Source organism: Polyodon spathula, chromosome 6 (genome assembly GCF_017654505.1).
Source record: "Polyodon spathula isolate WHYD16114869_AA chromosome 6, ASM1765450v1, whole genome shotgun sequence".
Lineage (NCBI taxonomy): Eukaryota > Metazoa > Chordata > Actinopteri > Acipenseriformes > Polyodontidae > Polyodon > Polyodon spathula.
This window is the reverse complement of record NC_054539.1, coordinates 25,762,283-25,790,279: the sequence shown is the minus strand read 5'-3', so window position 1 is coordinate 25,790,279 and position 27,997 is coordinate 25,762,283. Positions and strand designations below refer to the sequence as shown.

At 35.2% G+C, this 27,997-nt stretch overlaps 1 protein-coding gene across 2 annotated transcripts; it reads right to left on the bottom strand.

Annotated features, from left to right (window-relative positions):
• Positions 1-1,061: 1,061 nt before the first annotated feature.
• Positions 1,062-27,602, bottom strand: LOC121317062 (glycerophosphocholine phosphodiesterase GPCPD1-like). Of its 2 annotated transcripts, XM_041252645.1 has the most exons (21): positions 27,468-27,602; positions 26,898-26,969; positions 18,832-18,916; positions 17,644-17,734; positions 17,150-17,234; positions 15,600-15,675; positions 14,847-14,888; positions 13,897-14,020; positions 13,557-13,800; positions 13,114-13,276; positions 12,376-12,508; positions 11,845-11,899; positions 9,839-9,931; positions 9,345-9,422; positions 8,056-8,095; positions 6,692-6,753; positions 4,400-4,465; positions 3,708-3,844; positions 3,239-3,374; positions 2,858-3,018; positions 1,062-1,924 (listed from the first exon to the last, which is right to left on the bottom strand). In XM_041252645.1, exons 3-21 carry the CDS (start codon positions 18,878-18,880, stop codon positions 1,726-1,728), a joined length of 2,034 nt encoding a protein of 677 aa, XP_041108579.1. In that variant the 5' UTR covers positions 18,881-18,916; positions 26,898-26,969; positions 27,468-27,602; the 3' UTR covers positions 1,062-1,725. The 2 variants fall into 2 exon arrangements, with proteins under 2 accessions (XP_041108579.1, XP_041108581.1); XM_041252647.1 differs by lacking the exons at positions 15,600-15,675; positions 17,150-17,234; positions 18,832-18,916; positions 26,898-26,969; positions 27,468-27,602 and having other exon boundaries at positions 17,644-17,665.
• Between the last annotated feature and the right edge of the window lie 395 nt (positions 27,603-27,997).

Here is a 27,997-nt window from a genome sequence, read left to right as displayed (position 1 = left end):
GAATAAGGGGCTGCTGTAATGCAAGCTTAAATGTATATAATCGCAAGCAGCATCGACAGTGTACATAAATGTGTATTTTATTTAAATTATAAAAACATGATTACTGTTCTATACAATGTATTTTTAAACCACATGTGAATGTTTTATTCCATTCATATGGATTACCTGTAAGATAATAGTACTTCCAATCAAATATAAAACTAGTTGCTACGGTGAAGTCACCAGTAAATTATGCAAGTTGGTACCATGAAGGTTTGAACTTTCGTTCGGTAATGTGGTTTTAGCATGAACTTTGAGGGAAAAAAAAAAAGTTTCTCGGCTGAAGAGACAGATACATAAAACTTTTACAGCATTTTATTTATTTGTGTGAAAACTTTGCAGGAGAAAGTTGCCAGCCATAGTGCTCACGGGATAACCTACAACCTCCTGGGAAGTATCAAGTATTTGATGTCATTCTATTGTACATTTTCATGCATAGATGTTACAGTGAAAACAAATACTGTGTACAGTGATGTAATACTTTATACATGAAGAAATGACACATTCATGTACAAGTGCATAAACAACATGTTCTTGTTTACAAGTAAAATGCATATTAAATACATGCGTACATTATTAATTAGGTTGCACACAAACTACACAGGCAATCACCTTGCTGTATATACAGACTTAACAAAATGCATACGATAAAATGGCACTAATATACAGTACAGTCAATAAGACACCTCTGTTTCTCAGTTATGTAAAAACAGAAAGTAACCAAGGTTTTAAAATACATTCCATTTCTCTTAAGCAAAATCAGCATTATCCTACTAAGTTATGGTTTGTTATTTAATTTTAGTACAATGCTACAGATGACATTGCTGTTTCTGGGTTATCACTTTTTTTTTTTATTGCAAAAACAATCTAGCTGCAAATCAGACATGCGATATACAGCAAAGCTACCAGCATGCAGTAGTTTATATCTTGAGCAGTTTATTTGAAATATTTGCATGTCCAAAATGAATGTTTAAACACACACACAAAAAAAAAAAAACGTGAAGAATCCAATAGGTTCTGAGCACAATAAATAATAAATAGGGAGACCTATAACAATGTTAATAAAGCTACTAAGAGACAATAAATGTGTTTAAAAAGCAATGGTCAGCATTCATTTAACAGCATTCATAACCAGAAGTTCTGGTATATACAGTACACAAATACAAGTTGGTAGAAGGCAAGGCAAGTTAAACATGACACTTCCTTTCAGTTTCTACCACTCAATTTGGTATAAACACCTGGAAAAACTAAAATTCTCAAGTCAAAACACCAATGTTATTTTAAATAAATAAATGAATCATCATAAAATGTACTTGATTGAATTGATACAGGTTTCCAATTAGAATATTCCCTTTTAAAATAGTTTTAAAGTGACTGAAAACATTAAGGAATTGACACACTGTGTAATTTGTGTAAACAGATAATTAATGTTCACTTTTAAAAGGGACCTTGTGAGTTGTACAGCTTTTAAAACAAAAAAGTAGTTCTTGTCAATTTGTAAGTTCAAACACAAAATCAGCAGTCTGTTTTGTTGTTGACATTTATACAGGACCTGATATTGGCTTACAAGATACTATTTGCTATGATAGAATTTATACCTGTATGTCACCAACAGTTAATTTGAATGAAATTTCTATATAAAAAACACACACAAAATAACGGGGGGTTGTTAATATTTCACGCGTTTTAAAACGAAGCATTACTGATTCCTGAATCAGACTCCGTGCTACCAGTCTCCTGCTTGCAGGAGCACACAGAACAACAAGTCAGGCAAATACTGGAAGTGGCACAGCTTTTCAGGGCTTCTTCTGGTATGCTATTCTTAACACCTTCTAGCTGTTCCATTTCGAAGATGTTAGGCTGCTCAGGCTGAACATCGCAGATCCTGGCAATGCAAGAAATGAAATGCATGAAATACACTTAATATATTCAAAAATACTTTGTCATTAAATGCAGCGAGACAACATGTATGTATATGCAGTTCAGACTATAATCCATGTTCAGGAAGAAAAGTATGGGGTTAGTTTTACAAAAACATGTGGCCATGCTAATGCTTTACTGTTTATACATGCAACCGTCCCAGCCAGACTTAATCATCAGTTCAATAAGACTAATCCTAAAACTGCGGTTTACTTTCATTTACTGACATGATTGTGAAGTTGACTAATAACTTGGTTTAACAATTTCTATATTTATGAGGTCTCTTTAAAAATCAGCCTGACCCTTGACTAAACACTTCCTTTCCATTTCCAGAAAGACAATCTACCACAAACAAATGTTCTGCCAAGATAAGTGAATACTGGTGTATCCTTAGTTTAATGAACAGTCAATCTCCACATCAATGCCCAGGAAAAAAAGTTTTGCAGGTCCTGTACAAAATGTAAACATGGCAGTCAGGCAAATAATACAGTGGAATATTCTGAAACCTTGTAAATATTACTGCTTATCTGAAGAGTTTGAATAAAGAAATGTGGCACCAAAACAAGCACAGTGGTTCTGGGAAAAAAAAAAAAAGCACACAAGGAAGAATGTGGGAGCTTTTGTATTCTGGCAACTGGTCTGGCATGAAATAAAAAAGGTTGTGAAATGAAATTCAGTAAAAAATGGTTTAACAAAAATAGAAAATAATTCAGTACAGTAAAATGTGCATAACAGCACCCCTGTTAATGTCACTCGGGTTATCACCACATTGCAGAGTCAATAGGAACAAAATCCTTAATTATATCACTTTGCTTATTATCATCAGATATTTAAAAAACAAGTCATACAACTGATTTCCATGTCAAAATATTTGTAAGGAAAAAAATAAAAAGCTCACCTATCATAAACCAGTCCGTCGACTCCATATTCTTTGAGCTTACTCCTGTTTTCATGGTCATTGTTATCATCGCCCCAGCAGAAGAGGACTAAACCTTTTGATTTTACCTCCTTTATGTAGTCAAGGTTTCTCAGCAAATCCTCTGTGTGCACATTTATTCCCTGAAAGAAAGCAAGATGTAGGATTAGGGACAGATTTAAGAGTAAACTGTACCAGTTTAACAGGCAAGTGGATGTTCGATACCACATCTACGACTACAACCAAGAGCATTTACAGCATCAGTGTTGGTGAAACAGGTACTTGAACCCACACCTTCAGAACTGCGGACAAGAGTTATTGATGCCAAATACACACACACACAGAAAATACATATTATCTTACCAAAATGTCTTCACTCTGTGCAAAACTCATTGCAATTGAGGTGGTTCGAGACCTGAGATCTATTAGCTCTGGGTAGACTCCAGAAAAGCCTTGAGTCAGAAACAGGATAGGGTATTTATTCTGCTTTTGACGAACCCTGCAAAAGAATAAATATGATTTTTACAAAACAAATATCAATAAATAATGAGACTACTTTACAGAATTATTTCAACACCCCCCTCATTACATGACGAGTCATGTTAGATCCTCTAAAACCCGAATAATAATTCAACTGGAAGTTGCTGAAGACTGAAGTGTGTTTAAGGAGCATGCCATTGACCGACTTATCTACCCTATCCATCTTCAAAGAGTGGCAAACCTCAAATAAGCAAAAAATAAATAAAATGCAAAGCATGGCATTGTCTATGTCAATATGCCCAATTAACCAAAAATGTTAGAAGAGCATATCAAAATGAAATATCCTACTTACATTGTGCAAATATCTGCATTGAATGAGGAAAACAGAATTCTTCTTTTTCCTGCATTTTGAAGCACACACTTGAGAATGATGTCAAGAAACAGGTTCATGTCAAAGTAGGTGGACAGGTTTCCTTCCCAGGTACCATCCTTAAAAAAACAGAAGGCAGTTAGATAACCCAACTGATATCACTATATAATACACACAAACACACCCCATTCCTTTTAAGCAAACAATATTTTATTACATTTTTGTGCCCAATTTTACCCCCAAGCTGGAATGTCCAATACTTCCCCCCCACCCCCTGCAGCAATTCCTCACACAACTCAGGAGAACTGAAGGTTCAGCAGGTGTCCTCCGATCCCACGACTGAACCAGCTTCCTCTTTCACCTAGGAACTCAAGAGCGGATGTCAGTGAGATACCAACCTCTGGTGGCCCAAAGGCCAGCCCTGCAGGTGTCTGCTTTTTAGCTCACTGGGCACCTGACCAGCAGGGTTCACTGTAGCATGAAGAGAAACAGTCCCTGCCAGTTTTGCTTCCCTAACACAAGGGAGTGCCAAAGCCAGTGCTGCACTCCCTTCAGAATCCCCAGCAAAGACCAACCACTTCAAGGAAACAATATTTTATACACTAAAAACAATAAGATATAAACTCCACTTAATAGCCTACTACCCTTTGCCCTATTATTAAACCAACACTTACTTTTAGTTGACAGAGCCATTTAATTTCAATGTTAAAACCCACATGTTCTGGTACAGCTTGCAAGATCTAAAAAAAAAAAAATAAAAAAAAATATGTATTATTTTGTTGTACCTTATTTCTGAACCAGTGCAATTATCAGTCCCCTTTAACCTAAAATGAAACGTAGATTTAAAAAAAAGTTACTAAACTTGAAATGTTGACAAACTTAGCATGTGGTTTACAGTTAAATACTTAAAAAAAACCCCACATAATCTGCAGATTATTCATAACTAGGGGTCTACCTAAAATGGCGATTTCGCAGAAATCGTAAAATTGAAGGTTCACCACGAAATTCACCTCTTTTAGGGGCCAATGCATACCTGACAAGTGCGGAGAGGAAAAAAAAAAAAAAAAAAAAAAAAACAAAACCTTGTTTCAATTAACTGCTGCACAACGCAAGTGACGCAAACTACATATCTTCCTTCTGTAGATAACACTTTTTTATTCCTTCACTGTCCTATGTGCATTGAACTTAAGCAAAAAACAGCCACAAATAACATTTACAAAAAAAAAAATTCTCCAAAGCAGTTAACGTTGTTGTTTACTATTCAAATGACAACAAAGTTTTAATTAGAATATCAGTGCTTCTTCAATGCTTTGAGATCTGTAGGGGGTGGGACAAAGCTGGTGCTGCACTGTTTTCACTTAGGTTGCTAAAATCTAGTTTTCAGCATTGGAGGTAAAAAATGGACGGCAAAAAAAGCAAAAGTATATTTCATCCGATGATCTTTTCAAGATATTTCCCAAAGAAACTGTACATGCAGATGGAGGTCATTGTTTTGCATATCTTTGGAGAAAATACGATCGACAGCTATTTAGTTACAGAATCACACATTAAACAAAAGGCTACTACAGAGGCTGCTGAACAAAATGGAAAATAAATAGCTTTCAGAAACCAAACAAACAGGAAAGTCGGCTCAGACAAAAAGCATTCCTGTCTGCAAGTCAGTACTACAATGATCTAGCACAGCCACCTTTTTAGCACCTTTTTTAGCACAGCCACCAATTTTAGACCCGAATAGCTATATTTTCTTTGTTTTGACTCGTTACTAATAAAATAAATTATTGGATGGGCCAAAACATGACAATGAACGTGCTGCATACATTGCCTTTATTAAAGAATACCAGATGCCTCTGGATAACCAAGTTTTGGGGCGGTTTCTAATAGATTTCCACATCTATATAACTTGGCAAAGCTTCGCCTTACACTTCATACCAATTCAGTGCATGCATAGCATGAGGTCTTAATGTATGGACAAGTCAACTACAAGGGGATGCTGGATGCTTGCCTTTAAAAATGACAGCACTCTGTTTTAGCAAGGAAGCAAATAACACTATTTTTTGGCTTTATAGGGTTCTGAAATACTAACTACTTAGGTTTATTTAATTTTTAAACAGGTCAGTGAAATCCTAATTAAGATTGATCCTATTCGAATTGGTACATACAAACTGAACATTAAATAAACATTTATTACCCAAATTATTCAAACTTACTCTTATAATGTTTGAGTTTGGTATGTATGGTAGGGCAAAAGCCCTGCAGGAATAAGACACAGAAAAAGCTGCAGTGAAAGCACATGTTCACTTTTAGTACACATACAAAAACCAGAACAAATAAACTGGTATGAGGGCCAAAATAAGGGTTTTTTAAAAAAAAAAAAAAAAAAAAACCACCACCACCACCCACACACCAGGCTGAGCACTTGCCATGACTAAAGTTTACTAACCAAGCAAAGGCTTTCTCCCTGCTTATACAGATGGCCATTTTCCAACTCGCACTCAATTTTAATTGGGGAATGGCCACACTGATTGTTGGCAGGGACAGAATTAACCCCATCCCTGTCAGCCTTACATTGTCACACACTGCTTCTACAAACAGGGCTTTTGATCTCCCACAGCATGGTTCATAATAAAATGTACTTTACTAAAGACCATTACTAGATGCTTCTAGTCCCCCAAACTCATGCAAGCTTCCCTGCTGACAACTGCATTGCGAGGAGCTAGCCAAGTAAATTGCTAGCTTGACTAAATCAAAATTAGTCTCACTCTTACCTTTATTCTCACATTGATGATGTAAAATGCCCTTGTTTTCTCTCAAAAAACTATCATTAAAAACAGAAAATATTTCTAAGAACCAAGAACATTAAAACAAATAATATTAATGACACATCGGGGAGAGTATAAGTTTGTACACCCTCCTATGTAAAATCGATCATCAAGCTTGTTTGTTAAAATAACAATTTTACTGCTTACTTGCAAAAGTGAAGGAAAAGGCTGGTGCTCTGCAATATAATCTTCCTCATCTAAAACAGAATCTGGAAAACAAAGAAAACAAGGAGACAAAATTCAGTATTCAATAGTTTCAGTCCTGTCCCCATCCCCATTTCATAGTAAAAATATAAAAGCAAATTATTTTTTCATACATAAGTTATGAACTTGTGGTGCAAAATAATAAAGTTCCTAATTAGCCTCCATCCTTCCCATGCTGTCTTATCAAAGTGATCAGCTGGTTCCCCCAAAACTGAAATGGTTCGAGAACAGAAGGGTTACACGCAAAGACTACCTGAATAGCTATTTGTTACAACCAAACCCTAAATGACTTGATTGGGACATGACCAGAGGAGCTATAAACAAAATACAAATCTGTTTACTTAAATTTGCATGGAAACTGTGCACATGTCTTATCGCTTAATTTGGGGGCAAAATGTCACTAAATACCAATTACTCAAATGAAAAAGAGAATAAAAAAAAATTTGGAATGACTTTAGTGCTATTGCAAGCCAATACAATGAAATGAAATGGGCAATTTAAATACTATTAAAATAAAGCTGAGCCTTGGGTTTGATTGAACCAAGATTGTCAGAATTGCCTTTAAGAAGTTCCTTGTCGGCAGGTATTAAAATTAAACAAGCAGAGTAATTATTGCATTAATTTCACTACAGGAAAAAATGCCTTGCCCATGTCTTTACAACCGAGCAGCAATCAATGGAAAAATGTGCATTAAGCGATTAAAGAGCTGGGTAGAAGCACATTTTCCTTTCACATGGAGTACCATCATTTTTATTTCCGTACATTGCAAAACTAGCAAATGCAACTAATTTAATCACACAATACCTTTCCTTAGACCTAATCTAAGAAGAACCACTGTGCATGCTGTTATGTGTATTTCTACTTCTTGCCCTGGACTACAAAAAGCATAATTTGCTGCAGAGAACGTATTTCTACGGAAACAAGCAAACAACTTTGTATAAAAAGGGAAGACAAATAAAATCTCAGGTAAAATATCAGCGTTTGTTAATTTGATTAGGTTGTGCATTAAAATCACACTTTGACTCTTATTGATTGGTACTGAATAATTGTGCAAACATTGGAAACCTAGGGTAATGATTTGTTTTGAGTAACTGACATTTTATTCCATTTAATAAATATCCAACAACTTAAAAGCACCTTAAAAGGGAATGGCTCAGATCTGTACACCCCTAGCTTGCACTTTAAAACTAGCAGGCAATCAAATAAAAAAATAAATATTAATTTTAAAAATTAATGCTAGTAAAAACTGTACAGGGCAAACAATGACGCCTATACCATTTGACCTGGAACACTGTATTGACATGTACCTGTAGGGTCATTCACCTTGACTGCAGCCGCATGAGCCAACTGCAAAATAAAAATGGCAAGTAGTTGTGCAGCAGGCATTTAAAACCTTGTTTTAAAACTAGAATTTATATTTAACAGATATTTAGTAACAGAAAGGAAACACTCGAAACAAGACAAATAAGGTGTGAGAAAACACTAAAAGCATGATTTTTTTTTTTCAAATCAAAAAAAGTACATGGACCTCAACTAAACGGCAAATAAAAAAAATAAATAAAAACACCACAAAATTGACGTTCCCCATCACGTGTACAAAAGTGAATTCACACACATCCTCAGCAAAGAGCATAAACCACTAAAAGAAAAAATTAAATAAATGTATTCATACACACACTATATATATATATATATATATAAAAAAGACATTCATTTTGAATTACACAAATACATATGCAGTCAGGTTTGGGTCAGCAGTAGGGGTGTGTCTGTTTAACATTTTCACAGTATGATTACTGTCTCAAATACCGTGATAACCTTAATATCACAATATGCATCATGCAAATTAGAACATGAAAATATGAATGCTTTAAAACACACAAAGCTTTAAAAACTTTGGCTATTTTTCTTTATAGACAATCTGAACTTTAAAACTTAAAAAAACAAAAAACAAACACCATAATGTTATACTGCCACTTCTAACTATTATTAAGATCAATCCTTTCCTATCAAGATTGATACTTTTGCGCAAAACAATGGTTCTGCAATGTAAATTAAAAAAATGGAGAAACAGAATTAGGAAAGGATTGGTCACATTGCTTACAAAACAAACTAATACAGGTTATTTAAAAGAGCCAAGTTATTTATTTTTGGCATAGAACCCAAATACATATAGCAAAACTATTATATAAATAAAACTTACTTTAACACTACGACGTATTGCATAATGTTTCTTCAGCTCTTTGTCAGGTGAGTTCTATTATGTTTATGTTTTAGCTGTGGTAATCTACCTGTGTAAAGAGTTTTTACTGATGAAGTTAGGCGAGAAAGCCAAGTATTAGCAGATGGATGTTTTGTACAGGATGTTGAATAAAAATGAGTTGTTCAAATTAGGACTTGACCACTGGATACCAGAATTACCATATCTGTGTTGCAGCATAAACAACCCGTGTCAATACCGTAAGGTACTTAAACCACGGTAAACTGCAAATCCGATATACCGATTCACCCCTAGTGAGCAATACTAAAGATCTGGTCTTCCAACGCAATGTATGGATGTACTGGCGTCTCCACTATATTATTGTACAGGACTTACCTTTAATAACTGAAGCTGGTCAAACGTAAGCTCCTTCACAGGGATTTCAAATAATTCCAAAGAATCATTGTCACTTTTCTAAAAACAAGGACATGAACTGTATTATATGACATGGGTAGCAGTATTATCTATGCAAACATGAATGGAGAACATGCAGATTACACGTTAGATTATATGAGATCATTTCAATAATTTTGTAAATTATTATTATCTACCTCTTGCTATTTCAGCAAGCACCATCATTCAATGTAAAAGCTAAAGTTCCAGCAACTGGATTGGATGAAACTGGCTGGGACTAAAGAAACTTGTCCCTTGAGTAGTGAATTATGCTTGGCCAAGCCCTGAAATGTAATAGCAACCTCAAAGACAAGTAAATTGATTGGTTTAACTTGTTAATTCACAACTTTACAAACCAAATCACTTGTGGCAAAATCCATCAATTTCACTTCAGTTTTAATCTGGCTCAGTTTTTTTTATATGTAAACATATGCTACCTTTTTCATGGATATACAACAAGTAAGGTCATGGTACACAATTGGAACGCTGTCTTTGGAAAGGTGCACATCAAACTCCACAAAAGCAGCACCCTGGAAGAAAGGAAAGTTTAACAAAACAATAAAAACACAAAGGCTCTCTCCTCTGTTGAGAGACTGTGAATGTGACATAGCATGCACATGCCTCGCTTTAGGAAGCGCACAGCAAAACCATGGTACAGGTTAAAGTGTGGGTAAATCGCCTTGCACTAAAAAAACATGTCCGAAAGTTTTACCTTATGTTCGAAACTTCAACTGTGAAGATCCTACTGATGACGTAACCTTGCGCAACTGTCTAAAATAATTGTGCTTTACAGGTTTAGTTGTTTTAGAAGCAAGGATATATAGAAATACTGAAAACTACTTCAAAATAAAAGAAAAACGCATAGAAAGTGTATATTGTATGGGTAAAAAAGGGTGGGCCAATTTCCTTCTCACGCTAAAAAGATGCGTATATTGTCCTTGGAAACATGTTTGAAGCTTATGTTTGAGACTTCAGCAATGAAGATCCCATTTGACGTAACTTCTACTGTTGCAAAATGCCATACCTTTTGACTCAAATGATGGTGCTTTATAGTTTAGTTATTTTATAAGCAAGGTTATAGAAAACTACTGAAGCTACTACATTTTTTTTTTTTTTTTTTTTTTTTTTTTTAAAAAGCAGCCTTTTGCAATAAATAAAGCCCTTTGCAAAGCACAGAAATATATTTTTTCATCCTTTACACTCTTCTGTGTTTGTTCATCAGATAGCGGATTGCTTTAAATATAGACTTTTCTGTCCCTTAGCAATACGATGCAATTTATTCTACATTAGCCTCAAGTAGCATCTATCATGAGTACCTACCAAGGACAAGTCACATTTATGCCCCACCATGTATTAAATAAGCATAGCTGGGAATTGGTGTCAGTGGTCTCCTGCATTATTGCTGCAGACTACCGACTGCACCAGGCTTAAACCCAATACATAGAAAATGTACTGTACTAAACATTTTGACTGGATCATTTTTATATTACGAACTTAAAGTGCTGGTATTTTAGCGCCATTTGTAGACTATAAAAGGGTCAGAATTGCTGAAGCTACAGTTCTGTAGGTATATTATGTACGTGTATAATAGGTTTATGCAGTCAAAAAGCAAATACAAGGATAGAACACAGTGCTTTCTTATGGAATGTCTCCCCTCCCCCCCTTTTTGTATTTGTGTAATGCTATGCCTGGGTTTTTGTTGTTTCCCATGCTTTTTGTATTATGTAACATTTGTATCCAAATGAGGCAGGCTGCAACACAACCTTAAAAAAAAAAAAAGTGGAAACCCAATTAAAAAAAGTTGCACGATATCAGCAAGTCAGGCAAGGCCAAATCGGAACTCGTACAGAAACTTAAATATACCCTCCCGTTTGCTGAATTAGGTTATTTGCTTTTGAAAGGAGAGCATCTCCCTAAAAGAACACTACATGGAAACACAAATTACCCAAAAGGTACAACCAAAAATAACATGAGAGAAAGGGGAGATTTGTATTTTTCTCCCACATAAAAAGTTACTAGTCCAGGCACAGCAGAAATATGAAATATTTTTAATCATGTTGGGTTGTGTATATTCAACATGCCGGCCACGTTTGGTTACAGAGAAAAGTGAAGGGTGCGGGTAGGTCTTACTGATAACACTGAAATATGAAGTTGCCAGTTTAAATGGTTTATAAAAATATCGAAGTAAATGTAGCTGATTACAAGCCAATACAAGTTTTTTTTTTTTTAAACAGGGTTGCATGGTTACTGTATCACATAGTGTCAAACATCGTTTTGAATTTTAAATCTCAATAATATATTATATATATTTATATATATATATATATATATATATATATATATATATATATATATATATATATATATATATATATATATATATATATATATATATATATATATATATATATATTCCCCACACAAATCTACAGTAGATACTTACATGACTTGCAGCACTTTTAAAGGAAGCAATTGTATTCTCCCTGACTTTAGCATACCTAAAGAAAAACAAATTTATATTATGCACAGGATTATCTCCTTTTATATTACACTTTGAACTTTTCTTAGTCATGGTCTACAAAGTATCACGGTCTACAGATATCATACACTAGACCCACACTTCTAATAAACCAAGATGCCAAATCCTATGTAAAGTGTCTGCTTAACAGAATGAGGCACTGAACTCATGTAGACTAACAAAATGAGAAGGCTCATCCATAGCGTTACAGCTTGAGACTTGTCAAAATGAAAAGGCTCACTTGCAAAACAACGGGTGCACAGAATACAGTATAAATGGCTGCAATTTACCCAACAGCCATCCATGAACAAATGCTATTCAAACATTTCCATTGAGAAATCTAAGTCTTACCAAGGTTTGCGTCCAACAATGCTCACAACAATTTAATTAGAGTACGTCTTTCATAGAAAGTTGTTGGTTAAATAACCACACATTTAAAGAAACAGCTAAATCTACCTGTCCATATGCGAGGAGCTTCCTGCTCCCCTATGACCCACATCCAAAGCAGTTCGTTTTTTCCAGTATTTGGTAAATGAAGTACTCATATCACATATCTGACCTTCAATTGGTCTTATTACAATGTAGTCAACTAGAAGAAAACAAAACAAAAGCAGATTTTACAATTAAGGACACCCATCGCATGAATATACCCTCAAGCTGCCCAAATGGGTTTTGGTTTTATAATGTGATGGATCTCCTCTAGGAGGCTAAGGAAAGATCATCTCACTCATTTCATTCATAACCTGACCTAGACTGAAACCCAGGCCTTCTTGATCCAATTAGATTCCATTTGTTATTAATTTAGCCAACTTGTTCAATTTGTCAAAACAGTCTTCCACTGGAAATAGGCCACACCACAAACAGCTTTCTCAGTGGCTACAACTCTCATCTGGAAGACTTTTACATACAAAAGTATCTAACAGTAAAGGAAATTAAAAGGTGTGAATTATTTAGGTAAGAAAGGAAGTTTCAGGTTAACTTCAGTGTCACACTGCAATATAATGAACTATTTAAGCTTAAGAATAGTCATGTTTTCTTTAAATATAATTTATGTTTTACCATATTTGCAAACTCCATTTTGCTGTAAGAATTTATTTTGGAGTCATTCATACCAGTGGTTTGTGATTTCTGTAAAAATGGTTGTATTCACATGACGTAGTGGGTTAGGAAAAATGCCAATAGCAAGAATTATACCTCTCACTTTTCCAATAGTCTGTCTGGAGTTCCTACCCATGATGGGAAGTATGACGAATCCAGTGTTTTTACCAGTGTCCACAAAAGTAGAAGATAACAGGCAAGCAGTTCCAACATGGCCTGGCACTGCGTCTCCCTTAACTACTGCCTCGCTCAAATCTTCCTAAGAATCAAAAAGCAAAAGGTTTTGATCAACCAATAAAATTTGCATTTAAGAAATTTCACAAAAATAAATAAATAAATAAATAAAAATTAGCATCAAAATAAACCACTTGCTCTTGAAGCACAAATTGCCATGATTAACAAAAATGTAAAATATATTAGTGTCTGGTCTCGAATATCAGCAATTCCAGTGTATTTGTTACAAACTGCTTTCTGAAAATATCTGAGAACACAAAAAAAAAAAAAAAAAAAAAAAAATGATAGATATAATAAATATGTACCTCAAAAAACTCAAATGTCAATTCCAAGTTATCTGGATCCATGGTATGAATGCTGTACTCGGTCCAAAGGTTGGGGTCTAAAGCATAACCAAAATCCGGCTGGGAATGACGGGACTTATAATCATCATTGCTGATTAAAGAGATTCCCAGAGTGGTTGCCATTTTGTGCCAGGAGGAAGGAGACAGTTTCTCTTCATCATCATCATCATCATCATCTTCACAGCCCTCCAATGTCAGCTTCACCCTAAAGTAGTTTTGTGATATTGGCAAGTGTGATTATTACTAAATCAGAGCCGTAAAACAGCCATGGGTGGGAAAGATATGGAATGGTTCAACTTACCTAAATCTGGATTTCTTAAACTTCTTTTTTGAAATTGATACTGGTGGCTTTTCAGAGTAATGAAGTCGCAGGCGAATTTCAGTCTGAAATGTTAACCATCCTGAATCTACACATTCTTGGTCATCTATACACACACACACACACACACACACAAAAAAAAAAAAAAAAAAAAAAAAAAAAAAAAAAAAAAATTAAAAGATACATTATATGTACAGCGTCTGTTTTTAATTTCACTTTTTGGTGGTTATTTTTAGCTATGCAATGTAATCATTTTTTGGGGCTTTCACATTTTACATACTGAATGAAATTAATGTTTACTTTCCAAAATGCTTGGGCTCCCCCCCCCTCCCCCTGTCAAAATGTGTATAGTAGTAACTCAACAGTACTTATTTCCTTTATTCTTCTGGAGGTTTTGTGTGTAGGAACCCCCCCCATAATCGCAATTCGCCATTCTGTTTTAAATCCTCCATATCTTAACTAATACAGCTTTTAAACCTAGGAACAAGCCTCCATTGCCAATTGTAATCTCGTTTTAAATCTCATAAGCAGCCTCCAATAGTAATGTGCCGTCACTCAGTCGGGGTGGGTTCAAAGTATTCCGAACATAATCAATGATAGATACAAGTCAGGAAGGAGGGACATTGTCCAGCTGCACTGGAAAACAGTTCTTTTTTTTGTAGTAGTAGGTTTTATTTAATAGGAAAGGGGTGGTCAACATGAAATTAACTATTTCCACCATTTTCTGGTGTTTATTGGCTATATAACATTTTATCAGTTAAAACCAAAAATCAGAAGCCCTAATTATTACTTTAATAAGGAAACAAAATGTACTTATTCATATTTAGCTGCAGTTCTGCATCAATCAAAAATTAAAATCAGCCTACACAACATTCTGAACCCTGAAGGTTCTACAAAACAATGAGTTGCAAGCAAGACAATATTATACTTACTATAAAAACCAAAGTTGCCATCATCAACAAGCAGCTCTGGTTCTAGAATGTATGAATACAGGTATTAGTGGGGTTAATTTAAAAAAACAAACAGCAAAAATCTAAAAGGACATAAGTGTCCAGTATGTCACTGTAAAAATTCCCAGGACATTTCATGGGTGACAAAGTTAAACTAGTTTACAATGAAGTTTCACAGAAATTTTGCAAACTAAGTTTCAGACAAGGAGTAGGTTTACATTTCTTATTAGGCATAACATGCAGATAAGGTTGTTTCACTTTTTATAATTAAAGAAATAACTTTCAACCCAGCACAAACTCAAAAGAGCAGTTTATAAGATTAAATATTAGTTACAGATTTCATAACTGAAGCCACCATATCTAAAACCCAAGGGGGGGGGAGGGGGTAAAAAAAAAAAAAAAAAAAAAAAAAAAAAAAAAAAAAAAAAAAACGTTGACAATGCGAGTTAAGATTCCCTGGAACCATCAGTGCCCCTTAAGACCGATATCTTGACACACACTACACTTACAGAAAAAAAGTCCTATTGGTCAAGGTTTTATTTAAAATTTAAGGGTGATATTAAACTGATTGGAACATTCTTGGCTGGTTTATTCAAACCACTCACAACATCTGGAAGTTTTTCTTCTACAGCTTACTTTACAAAAGGTATGCTCAATGGGGAACCATTTTTAAATATATGGATAAATCAGGATTTGCTTATTATACACCTTTACCAAAACCTGTCATCTTTATACCTGAAGGATTCAATGCTCGTGGATGTTGATGGGTCTCCCACTTATTGACTATGACTGGACATGGATCACCTGCATTCTGCAATTCCAACATTAAATATTAAGAAAACCATTTTAGCATACTTTTGTCATTTTTAGCATAATAGTATCCAAACAAAATAATTTCAACTGCTGTATTCACAAATACCTCAGTTGTGGTGAGCAGAGAAAGGTTGAGACCTGAAAATTGCATTTAAAATCAAGCAAATCAGAATTTTGTATTTAATTAATTTAATTCTTGCTTTAGTCAACATTTCAATCTGTAAATTGACCATTTAAATGACAGTGGAAAAGTAGGTGAAACTGACCAGTACATGCGCCATGCCATCTAGCTACACCATCATCCAAGTGAACAAATACATTATTTCAATTTCAATAAAAGGTCAATTAGTTATTGTTCCATTAAAAAGAAATGGCTTCTCATCATGTTTTTCCATTTTTATAGGAGTTCTCTATTTAGGCCTAGTTCTCCTTCCAGAGTTATTCCTGAGCTTGAAGTGGATAATTCTAATCTGTAACAACCGCAGGGGCAGGGGTATCTATGTTTGGATTATAATGCGACACAGGAGGAGAGCGGGGCGGGGGGGGGAGCAGGTTTCAGATGGGTAGGGGATCTGGTTTCCTATGATTGCAACTAAGAGCTGTAAAATTTATCAAGGCCTCCTGAAAAAAAAAAAAAGTTGATTGCATATGAAGCTTAATTACTACAGACTGCAGTAAAAACACAGAACACTGCAACGCTTCAATATCAAAAGTACATAATTTCTATATTGAACACAAGTATCAATATAGGACCCTTTTACACTAATTTGAATCCCCCACTGGACAGGAAAATAAATCTGTGTATTGGCAAAAGAGCTATTTACATAACATTTATAAAAAAAAAAAAAAAAAAAAATCTATACATTTTCAGATGCAGATTAGTGGCCAACATACAACTCCAAAAAGGCACAGAATCAAATAATTCATTTGCCACAGGTATATTGCATTAGATTGGCTCTTGTGTACATTTCTTGTATGCTTCTACACCAGATATAGACTTGTTGCTGAAACTATTAAATGGATACAAATATATATTTTAAATGAAACAGCATTGTAACTGCAAATGCAGTGGTTAACACAAGAAATGTATTGACATTCTCCGTTACATGTAATGCACATATCCCAGTAAACAGGGATTGTGGGAATGGGTAAAAGTAGTAACCTAGTTTGAGATTTTATTCAGGAACAACCTAGAATCTTCAAGAGTTACATACAAAAGTAACATCTTTTAGATGAATCTGAATTGTACAGGTTTAAAAAAAAAATAAAAAATCACAAAGCAATAGTCTTCTAGTCTACTAGCATTATAATAGGTTTACTTAAAGATCATTGTGCTTCATGTCAGAAAGTTTACATTTACGTTTTTTTTCTATTTGCAATGAACATGCAACATTGTCAGGCAGTGTCAGTGTAATGTTGGCATCTTAAAACAGGAATAAGAACACAATCATGGCATTAATGGGGCCTCTCACCTTAGACGTCAGAAAAAAGCCTTTAAAATAACGATAGTTTGTAGGTGCCCCTCTTGGAACAGCGACTGCTTTTTTCCACAGTGTGCTGTTGAAGTTGAAAAATAAAAATCTAACCTTTCAATAATACATAGTTTTTATCACTGTAACATGCACTATTTTGCAGTGCTTAATTTTACAGTTGACAATAGACCCCAATTCAATAATTTAGGAATATAAATTCATGGAATTGGCATTAATATTTGGTGATTAACAATAGGGCACACCTGACAGTTTAGAAACAGGTGCAGTTACTTTAATTTGGTTCCATTTCAAAATACAAATAACATTTCAAAAGTAAAAATAACATGACAAACAGATTGAAATTTCATTTGTCATATTATATATTTATCAAACATTAAAGCTTCTACTCAGGGTGGATTTAAATAGGTCACTATTCAAAGGCATATTCTAAAACTATTTCTGATAACAGAACAAACATGTTATATTTTGCTTACCAATCATTTTTATCTTGCTCTAGGAACACAGCTTTATTTGGAAACCAGCTTCCGAGAGCCTCACAGCTGCCACAAACTGCTATAAATTCACCTGGGGGAAAAAATATTAATATAACCAATATAAAAAGTTAACCCTATTTAGGACAATACTTGTATAATGTAGGCCTAGCCTAGACTGTCTAATCCAGTCCTTCTACATACCGGCATTCTGTCTAATTCAGCATGGTCTTTGGCTCCCTACCAAATCCCTATTAAAAGGAATGGCACGACACCTTCTACAGACAGATTTCAGATTGTTCTGGAATACGGCATTATTAAGTCTGTCTAAAATCAATACAAATCTGACTTTGCAATCCAACACCGGGTCGTGCAAGTTCTCTTTTGTAAATGTAAAACCGGTATAAAAAACAAAAGCAAGACGTTTCTATACTCTCATGTCCTGCCACCACCTCTCAGAATCATGCATTTCAACAGCAAATAAAACGTCTAAACATCCAGACAACGAGCTACCTCTTGAAAGATATTATGTTAAAAAAAAAAACCTGAAAGTTTACTAACCAAAACAAAATGACAAAATTGAAAGGCAAACTGTTTGACATTTTAAAAAGAAAAGACGTCTACTTAACATGGAGAAAACCAGCAGAAAAGTGCCTGAATCCTACATGCAGGTACAGTACGAACAAGTTCTTATATGGTAAAGTTTTAAACAGGCTCATGTCAATAACAGGTAAAGCCAGTGTTACTGCATTGTTGTGTTTAAAGTTTGCTGAGACATTGTGCATGTACAGTAAACTAATCATACTGACATTTTGAAAATTTTCAAACAAAAATGGTAAACCTGATATTTAAATAGTTTTCTTGGCTACCAAACATTCCTCCCAAAAGAGTCACCATACCAAAAAAAAAAGTAGTAACTATGAATATCAATTAGGCTAATTCATGATGAAAAGTTATGAAAGTGCAAGCAGCATAAATGTCCTCAATAGTAGACTTCCATTTTAGGGAACTATATACAGGAAATGGAACAAAGTACATACTGTAGTTCTCTAATCTACAACATTCACCATTTCTTTAAAATAAAGTAAATTCACACTACACATTTCACTTGAACAATGCAGGTTGCACTGCAAGTTATTTTCTATTACAGTCTTTGAAGCTTTTGTCTTTAGAGTACGTAGTCCACTTTACCTGGAGATGTTGTTCCCTTCACTTGAAAAGTGACCCGGGTACAAGCCATGGTCGCAGATGTCAAGCAAATATGGAATGAGTGCACCTGTAAACAAATTAAGAATATAAAATTATCCCTGTTAATATTTTACAGCAATTCTATATATAGCCTCTACAACAAATGAATCTTACCTGTGCAATAAACAAATATAAAAAACAGCATAATAATATGTAATGGAAAATTGAGAACAATGTATCGGTCACAGTAAAAGAGTATGTAGATTAAAACTGGCCTAAAGTATTTTTTGTTTGTTTTTTTTAAATACAGTAGTTTCCAGCTAAGAACACCCCTCCAAGAAGTAAGCAAAGTGTTCTCTAAATACTGAGTTCATCACCAGACAATATGAAATCAATAATAAATAAATAAAAACACACATGTATTACTTGTAATGACGCACATGCATCAGCATATGAAACGAACGGAATATGTAAAAGCAAAATATAGGCAAGCATGTTAATAAACTACAAGTAACAGACAAAACTAATATTAATAAAACAAAAACACTATCAAAAAGCTTAAAATCGCTATGTACTAGTATGAAATTAGCTGGCAGGTGAGTTTCAGGCACAATGGCAGAGGCAAAAATAATGGCCATTACTTAGGGTTAATGTAACGTTAATAAATTAACCGTTGGACTAAATTAACACAGCACCCCTACACACGTTACACATTGCAGCAGCAATATACAAGACATGCCCATTATTTAACAGAACCGGAAACACCAAACTGCTCGGCGACTTGTGTCCGATTCAGCTTTCATTTATTTATTTAACAATTTCCAACTCTGTGTAGCAAGAGAAACGGCGGCACATTTTGCTGTTGGTTTACATGCTATTTTGTAGTGGCGAGGTGCACTTGTGGAAATTAGAATACAAAACAATCCAATGATAAGCAGAGAATTCTGGAAAGATTTAATAAACCAAATCAGTGTCCTTCAAGACACTCTCGATGTCAAGTCGCTTTTTTACAAAACAGCACTGTATCCGTTGTGAACAAATTGCTAGTCAGTGCCAAGGTGGTGTCCTTTTAAGCAAAGTTCCTGTTCCTTAGACGGAGCATTTACAATGTGAAAACTCTTTCACCACAAAAGATGCCCCCTTAGGCAAAATGTCCTCTTAGGAGGTGCTCCTATAAGTGGAGACTACTGAATTTACCTTTAATATTGATCAAATACTAGAATTACGATTAGCCATAACTAAAAAATGTCCAACACATTATAAAAATTTAAATCTTGCATAAGCTCTTTCGCCAAGATGCGATTGGAAAAATATTAATCCCTTAGATTAACCAGGTTTGCCCTACATCAAGTTAACCTAAATTTTGAACTTGTCTGCCGGGTATCCGGCTGCATAATTCAAAGTGGCCTGGTGTCTAGAGCATGGAAAACCCCCAAAACCAGTGAAAAGATACACATATACTGGCAAATCCAGCAGTTTAAATTTTTCAAAATCTTCCATTAAAAATGATTATTTTAGGGACTACATGTGATGTAGGTAAAATACATAATAAAAAATTGTTAATACCAATACAGTAGACACTCATTAGTAGAAACATAACAGTGCCCTTTGCTATGTTGCTCTTAAGTGACAGTTGCTGTTATGGGGAGTGACATCTGAACAAAGGCAGCCTGCTTTTTCTAATACTTCAAACAGCTACAGTACAGGCTACATTCTTTTCAAAGTATACATTTGTAGCCAAGACATTTTCTAATACATTTCTAAAAAAAAAAAAATCAAATTAAATCCTCTACCAGTAAATTTATTTTCTTTACTTTTTTAAAGTGTAGGTTACATGTTTACAGATAAAATATTGTCATTATGAAGGTAACAATGCCCAACTGCGCAAACAGATACTATAAGACAGCATACAATAAGCAAGCTTTGTACAGTACTTTCATTCACTTCCCTTGCTCTTTTAGTCTATTCTTTTGTATGATCCTTACACAGCACTTCAAAGCAAAACAGTGTTTTTTTTAAACATTGCAGAAAATAAATGCTTGAATGCTCAAGCAGAGAATGAATTTGCCTTGTAAAACAAATTGACAAGAGCACTTTTGGCTGCATTCGTGGGCGATTAATGGGAGTTTTACGGTATCTGGATAAGGGCGACTGCTGTGGACACCTGTTTGCACCTCGTTACTGAGCGACTACTGTACTGTGTGCTGAGAAACTGACACCGACAGCACCAGACGAGATGAGAGGAAAAAAATCTCAGCTGTGTCACCTTGCCAACGATGAAGTTCCACCTGAAATTGACACGGATGACAAGTAAAATGTTTAAGTGTTCTGAAGCGTCATTAGTAACAGAAGAGTTGAAACAGTTGCTGCGATTTGGTGTACGAAAGGTATTACTAGCATCACTGTCACAGCAGGAGGGACTTGTTCCTGAAGACTTGTGTGAGGAAATGCATTTATTTCCCTTTTTTTGCATTTCATCCGTGTTTGTCACGTAATGCAGGAGACTAAGTTTGAGATGTGCCCGTCTTCAACTCCAGAATCACTTTTTGAAAAAGCCTTGACTGTTCTGGGTGAAACATACAGCTTAAAGCTTTTTACAGGACTATTTTCGAAACTTTCATATATCAGGTTTTGGGATGGTGTTAAGACCACCTTGGTGATTTTTGGTCTGTAATGCTGATTTTTGGTCAGCCAGTGCCAAGTACAACAGTTATTTTACAGAGATTAGCTGTGTTTGTTTCCTCATCTACAAAAGAAAAAAAAACTGTACTTGAACTATACTTTAAGAGCAAGTTAGTAGATGTTTTTTCACTTTGTTCTAGGCGTATACAGTTTATTCAGACCTGTTGTTAAAATTGGCTTTTTATGAGTTACACAATTCAAGCCACAACAAGCTGCATGTTTAGCTTGTAGATTTAGGTACTTGTTCGCTGACGGAATTCTGAATCTTTAGCGATATCAGTATTTTTATTCCAGGGGTGTTGCTGAAGGGAACAGTTAATCCAGTACTCGAGTCCCCCCCAAAAAATAATTTCAGAAGTATTAATGAGTGTTCAGATGTTTACAAAAAACAGCAATACACGTACATATATTGCACTCTAAAGGTTAATTTAAAAAGGAGTATTTCAGATAGCCCCAAACTGTAGTGTTACACTAACATCACTCTGGAAAACACATCTGACAGTTGTACTGGTGTTACATACAAGTACATTAAATGTAAAACGGATTCAAACAAGTGAAGCACTGTTTTTTATTTGTATGCACGTACATATCAGTTCATTGCTTTCACTTTAAACGTTAAAAAAAGGAAAAACTATAAACTGAATAAAGTACTGAAAACAAGATTCAACACTATTCTCAAAACAGCAGGCTGTACTCCATAGTGCTGTTGGTCCAAGAGTTTTACACTTAAATTTGTGTGGCTGTTTCCCCCAAAACTATATATTGTGTATATAAAATCAGTAGTCACAAACCCAAAATAAATGTTACCTTTCTTACCTTTGATAGTTTTTCAAAACACATTAACTAAACAAAAAGGTCCTCATGAATTTATATACCAAACGTGCACATACCATATAGTGCTAGAGTGTACGTACTATATTACATCCCTGCTGTTTTTATGTATTTATTGTCAATAAACATAGTATTGTAGTATCCCGCTATGTTTCTTTTTTTTTTTTAAAATCAGACATTACTGTAGTGGTAAATAAAAGTTTGAGTTGAACAGATAGATTGAACAAAAACATGAACAGATTGATTGTTACTGTCTTTTCCAATGAGCACGCAGAGAAGCTGACATATTGACCCCCTCACTGTAGAAAATGTCCCCCTAATATTTTGGGAGGGGGCCACTTTGATTCTCAATCTGCAAGTCCTGAAGCAAACATCGTATTATACTGTTATCATATACGCACGCATTGCACAATAACACAAAGCAAATTAAATATCTGCTTACTGAAGCGGTTTTTATTTCAGCCAACAAGGTGTTCACTTGTGGCAGCAATGCGCTAGGAAAAAAGTCACAGAGAAGTGACATCAGCTCCCTAGCCACAAGCCTCTTATGTTTGGAATGGGATTCTTTCAATGCAGCGGGTTTGTGCATTTGAGAAAGGAGATTAAGACTCATGAAACTGGAGACTTAAGCAATTACCCTTTGTATTACAAATTAAAATGGTGTAATGCTTTTTATACAAAAACTGGGTTTCACTTGATACTCCACCAGTGGCGGCTCGTGGCTTTTTTTGACATGCGAGGCACAAATCACTAAATAGTTATTACCACCGCCCATTCAACGGCTAACGCACTAAAAGTAAAATGTACTTTGTTCAGCTGATTTCATAAATGCCTCTGCTGAGAGCATTTTAATGCATTCAAATAACAGACTACAGTCACCGTGTAAAATATACCCCCACCAATTAAAAAAGCAACAGTAACACGGTAAACACACAACTTACAGAATTGCGGATATATTTTATAATGAACTCACAAATCAGAAACTTGCAACCACGTACTACTTAATTCTACAAGTCATTAAGTAACACCATCGTGAAACACTCGCTATGAAAGACAAAGACTATCACAAAATCATTCATTCAAAACCAACAAGCCAACTTGTCATGTCGTGGCAAGAAACTGACTGTTGTACATCCATTGAGATGAAATTTTGCCTTTAATTGAAGGAGGAGACATGGTCAAGAATAGTTTGTTCACAGCACTGCCTACCATTTTATGGACTCCTTGCCTCGTTCGTTTACCGTATTTCTTCAAACTCTCCAGTGCTAGTGTTATTCTGCCATCCCTAACAATTGAACGTCTTTCTTTTTGGGATCTTACTGTAAAACACATTTTCCTCAGGTCGCATATATTATCAGATACAACTAAAGGCATTATTGAAAAAATAATAATTTGCACAAACTCTAACCACTCAAAATCCAGTAGGTTCCACCTCACCGAGCTGTGGTTACCATAGCAACGCCTTCATAAAGGGATCCCAGCATGGTTAGTTGCTTTGGTAACAAGCAGCTTTCTGAGGTGCTCAAGGTTTGTGCCTCATGCAGCAGCACTAAATTGTTCAAGCTTTCTGGTGCTGTGCTTTTGCTACTGGTGAAAGCTTGTTGTGACTTTTATAATGTCACAAGAGCTTCTGTGGCCTTAAATTTATGCAATATATACATGCTTAACTGTGATTAAATATGTTTCTCTAGTAAATAAATAAAAATATGCAAAATGTTTTTTTAGCCTTTGGGAATTATTGGTGAGGCCATGCCTCATTGCCAAAGCTGACGAGCTGCCTCTGTAGTCCACTGCCATTTGCTTCATTCTCACTCGCTTTCCTGTTCAAAGACACTTTATCCAGTGATCCATTATTCATACCTCCCACAGCGGGACGAACCATGTGGGGTTGCTTCTAACGTGCGGCGAGTTTCAGCACGACATGATTTAGCCACCAGGCTAAACGTCACACGCTGCAACTAGCATAATACAGTGGCAGGAGTTACGTTCTGCCGAAGATGATTTGCCTTTTGAAACTGATTTACCAGTGCGAGGAGGCAATTTTTATTTTGTTTTCCCGCGGACCCCTAGGGGTCCACAGGATGGGAACCGCCCTGCCCTATAGTGAGAAAAAAAAAAAAAAAAAAAAAAAAAGCCAAAGGGAGGGAGCCAAAGAACTGGCAAATCAGCACAGCACACACTTGAATTCGTGTAATTTGATGTTAACCCTTGAAAGACTGGGGATGCCAAATGTTATGGCCATTGTGCACTTAATTCTGTCAACCAGGTCAACCCTGCCTTATCAAAATCTGACCTGCATGACACCGGGTTCAGTCAGAAATTATTGGACCCGGTGTAATGCCAAACAGTGTCATCGGATGAAGTCATTTCTGTAGTTTGTGCGCATGCGAATTCATCTGCGCATGCCTACTGTAAAGTTGTCATTTTCATTGCCAAATAGTGTCAAGTCTTTAAAAATGAAATAACCTGTTGCATTAGACAATGTTTTAGGCGGTACTCAGGGAAAACTTCACCATCAAGCGTAAACTTATTAAAAGATCTTTACGTAACAGAGTAGAGATGTTTGGAAATCTGCCGTCAACTTACCTTTAGGGATATTTTACTTAATTCAGCTATGTGTTTCGACAAAGACTACATGCTCATGTTTTAAATAAGTAAAACAGAACTTAGCGTAACCTGCCATATTTAATGAGTTATACGTTGTGCTACAGACGTCTTCCAACTTGTATAGGCTAATATAGTTTGTAAACTTTCTTACTAAAGATGCAACCAAACTGGAGGTTTCTTCCCCCCACGCATAAAAAGCAGTTTTATGGAATACACTATTTACTTGATTTAACTTTAAACAGACAACTAGTACTGTAACGAGAGCCAATAGATCACCCATAAACACACTTACATATATTTTCTAATATGATGTGCATGTACGTTAGTATGTTACATTATAATGCACTACGTGTTTCACAGTATATTGTGGGCATGTAATATGTGAAGGGTTGATTTTTAGTGTCACTGCCAAATAGTCTCTCCGTTTAAATAACGATGTGACACTGTCTGGCAAAGTGACACTATTTGGGATCTACAGGTGCCAAACAGTGTCACTGCCAAACAGTGTCTCCAGTCTGGTGACACTTTTTGGCAGTGGCACTATTTGGCACCTACAGATGCAAAATTCTGCCAGGTGACTATTTGGCTGTGACACTTTTAGGCATAACACCGGGTAGAGCATACCAGTGAGAAAAGGGGCTTTAGAAAAAAATGTCAATGCGTTTTACACACTTGTATCCAATATGAAACCCCATTGAGGCTGGCTTCTAAAAACGATTTCCCCTGTAATAATGTCAAGTACCATAATGTAGGAGCTATCTCTTAGGAAAAACAGTTGAGATTCGAAAACTCCACAAAAAGGACATCGCATTTGGGGATCATTAGTGCATGTTTGTAGATAGAACACAGTCTCAAAATATTGTTGCAGTACATAACCAAGGTCGTCTGAATGTTTACACGCTGTAATTGATATGAAATTGCATAAGATTAGTTTCTCAGGTTGTACTTTCTCTAAAATAAATAAATAAATAAATCAAACAAACAAACAAAAACACGTAATCTAACAGAAGGCCTCGATTCATTAGTTCATTTTTCAATCTGAACACTGCCCGGACTGGTCACTAAAACAGTGTGAAACGTCTTTAAAACTAGACCACAATTACTCCATCACTATGAATATTAAACAATAATAATGTGCATATCTTTTAATCAATCAAAATGCTCACGGACCTGAGACAATCCAGTCCCATGAGGGCACTAAAATCATTGAGCAACGACTTACAAACTACACCACACAAAGTATGATTTTTTTTTTTTTTTATTGTGTAAAAATAAAAAAATATTGTGTTATAAGACGATTTGCAAGCTTTAATGTCACTTCTTGCACTGTTGTCATGGTGTGGCTTCGTGTAGCCTGCTCTTTCATACCCTGCTACGAAAAAAACGTCACTAACTCGGTCAACTTTCATTCACATTTGGTTGCTTTTAAGGCGGTTCACATGTAAAGCACCCTTAACTCGACAAAGGCTGTCTGAATGACAGTTTTTCAAAATAAAACTTTGATGAATCACTCATTTAAGAACGTGTAAGCACGAAGTTTCAGAAAACATTTCTCAACACCGAATAAAGGTTAAAGCGACATGTTTCGTAAAAGACTCGCATAGTAAAGGTTTGGCCAATGCGATTTACAGTTTTATTAACTTTTAAAATGACATCATCCACTGGTTCATTGTAGCTGTCATTTCTATTATGAAGAACGCATTGCCCCAAGGAATAAATATTTTCCAAGGTGTTCTTTACATAGACAGGCTAGCCATAATTAACTGGTATTACGTTGCGGTTGAGGGCAGGTGTGTAAAACGTACTTACTCAAAACATTACTTTTTCTATGATAGGTGTACAGACATATATAAAAACATGAATTGAAAGAAAGCGAAACGCGAAATCCCAGATGCAGGATATTTCACAACACCGGCTGGCTCAAGTGTAAATTAATTAGAGAACCTTACCGTTTAAAGCTGACTAAAACAAGAAGCCAGGAGAGACAGGGTCACTGGCAGACTGGTCAAGCTGTCTAAAATCTAAAAGAAAAAAACAACAAAAAACACAAGAACGAGGGTTTTGTGACCAAAGAACTGTAATAAATAGGCATATAATAACTGAATCTAAATATAATGTATCGCTTTTTTTCTGTTTAAAACACACAGTACAGAGCACCACTGGTGGTTACTGGAATTTTAAAATGTTATTCAAATAAAATGTAGGTAATTTTCCTACACATTCTTAAAATCAAAAATATGCAATTTGTTATCGACAAAGAAAATCGATTTCCCCCTTTTAAAAACTTAATACAATATAACGAACACTTACACATAAATATAACTTTGAAAAAAAAACACAAAATATCTTGAAGACCCACCACGCTACATCTCGGCAGCTGAAACCGCTTCGAACCAGATTGTAGGATACTGCTGTATACCAGTTTGCCGCATCATTATAGGAACTCAGTTTAAACAATTAACTGAAAGCCGTTATTTAGTCGGGCTAAATTGTACAAATTCATACAATTAATGGCTTACCTTTCTCGAAGCATTACAAACATCCGATTAAAACTACACCTTATTTGGTTCCTTAGTGCCTATAAAACCACAAGACACTATAATCTGTCGGCTTTTTAAACAGGATGTCCCGCCCAAGTGCCTGATGGTTTGTACCAGAAGCCCTGCTTGCGTGTAGATTGGATAACCAGAAATGCTCAAAACTCATGGTTTTGTTTTTGTTACAAGGTAACACGTGGTTGTGACCTTGGTCACAATTTCTAACCTAAATCAGCAGCACCACACCGTGGTGGTATGATTTTTAGTGACGATCATTCAATGTTGGAATCGCTAAAATATATAACACTGACCTACAAGTAACTAACTAAATAATAATAATAATAATAATAATAATAATAATAATAATAATAATAATTGTGAAGTGTTATTTATTGCTTGTTGTTTATTATAACTGACACATTCATCGTCCCAAACAGGATACTTAAATTTCTTAGGTATAGTTTTTTTTTTTTTTTTTTTTTTTTTTTTTTTCTGGTGAAATTATTAAACAA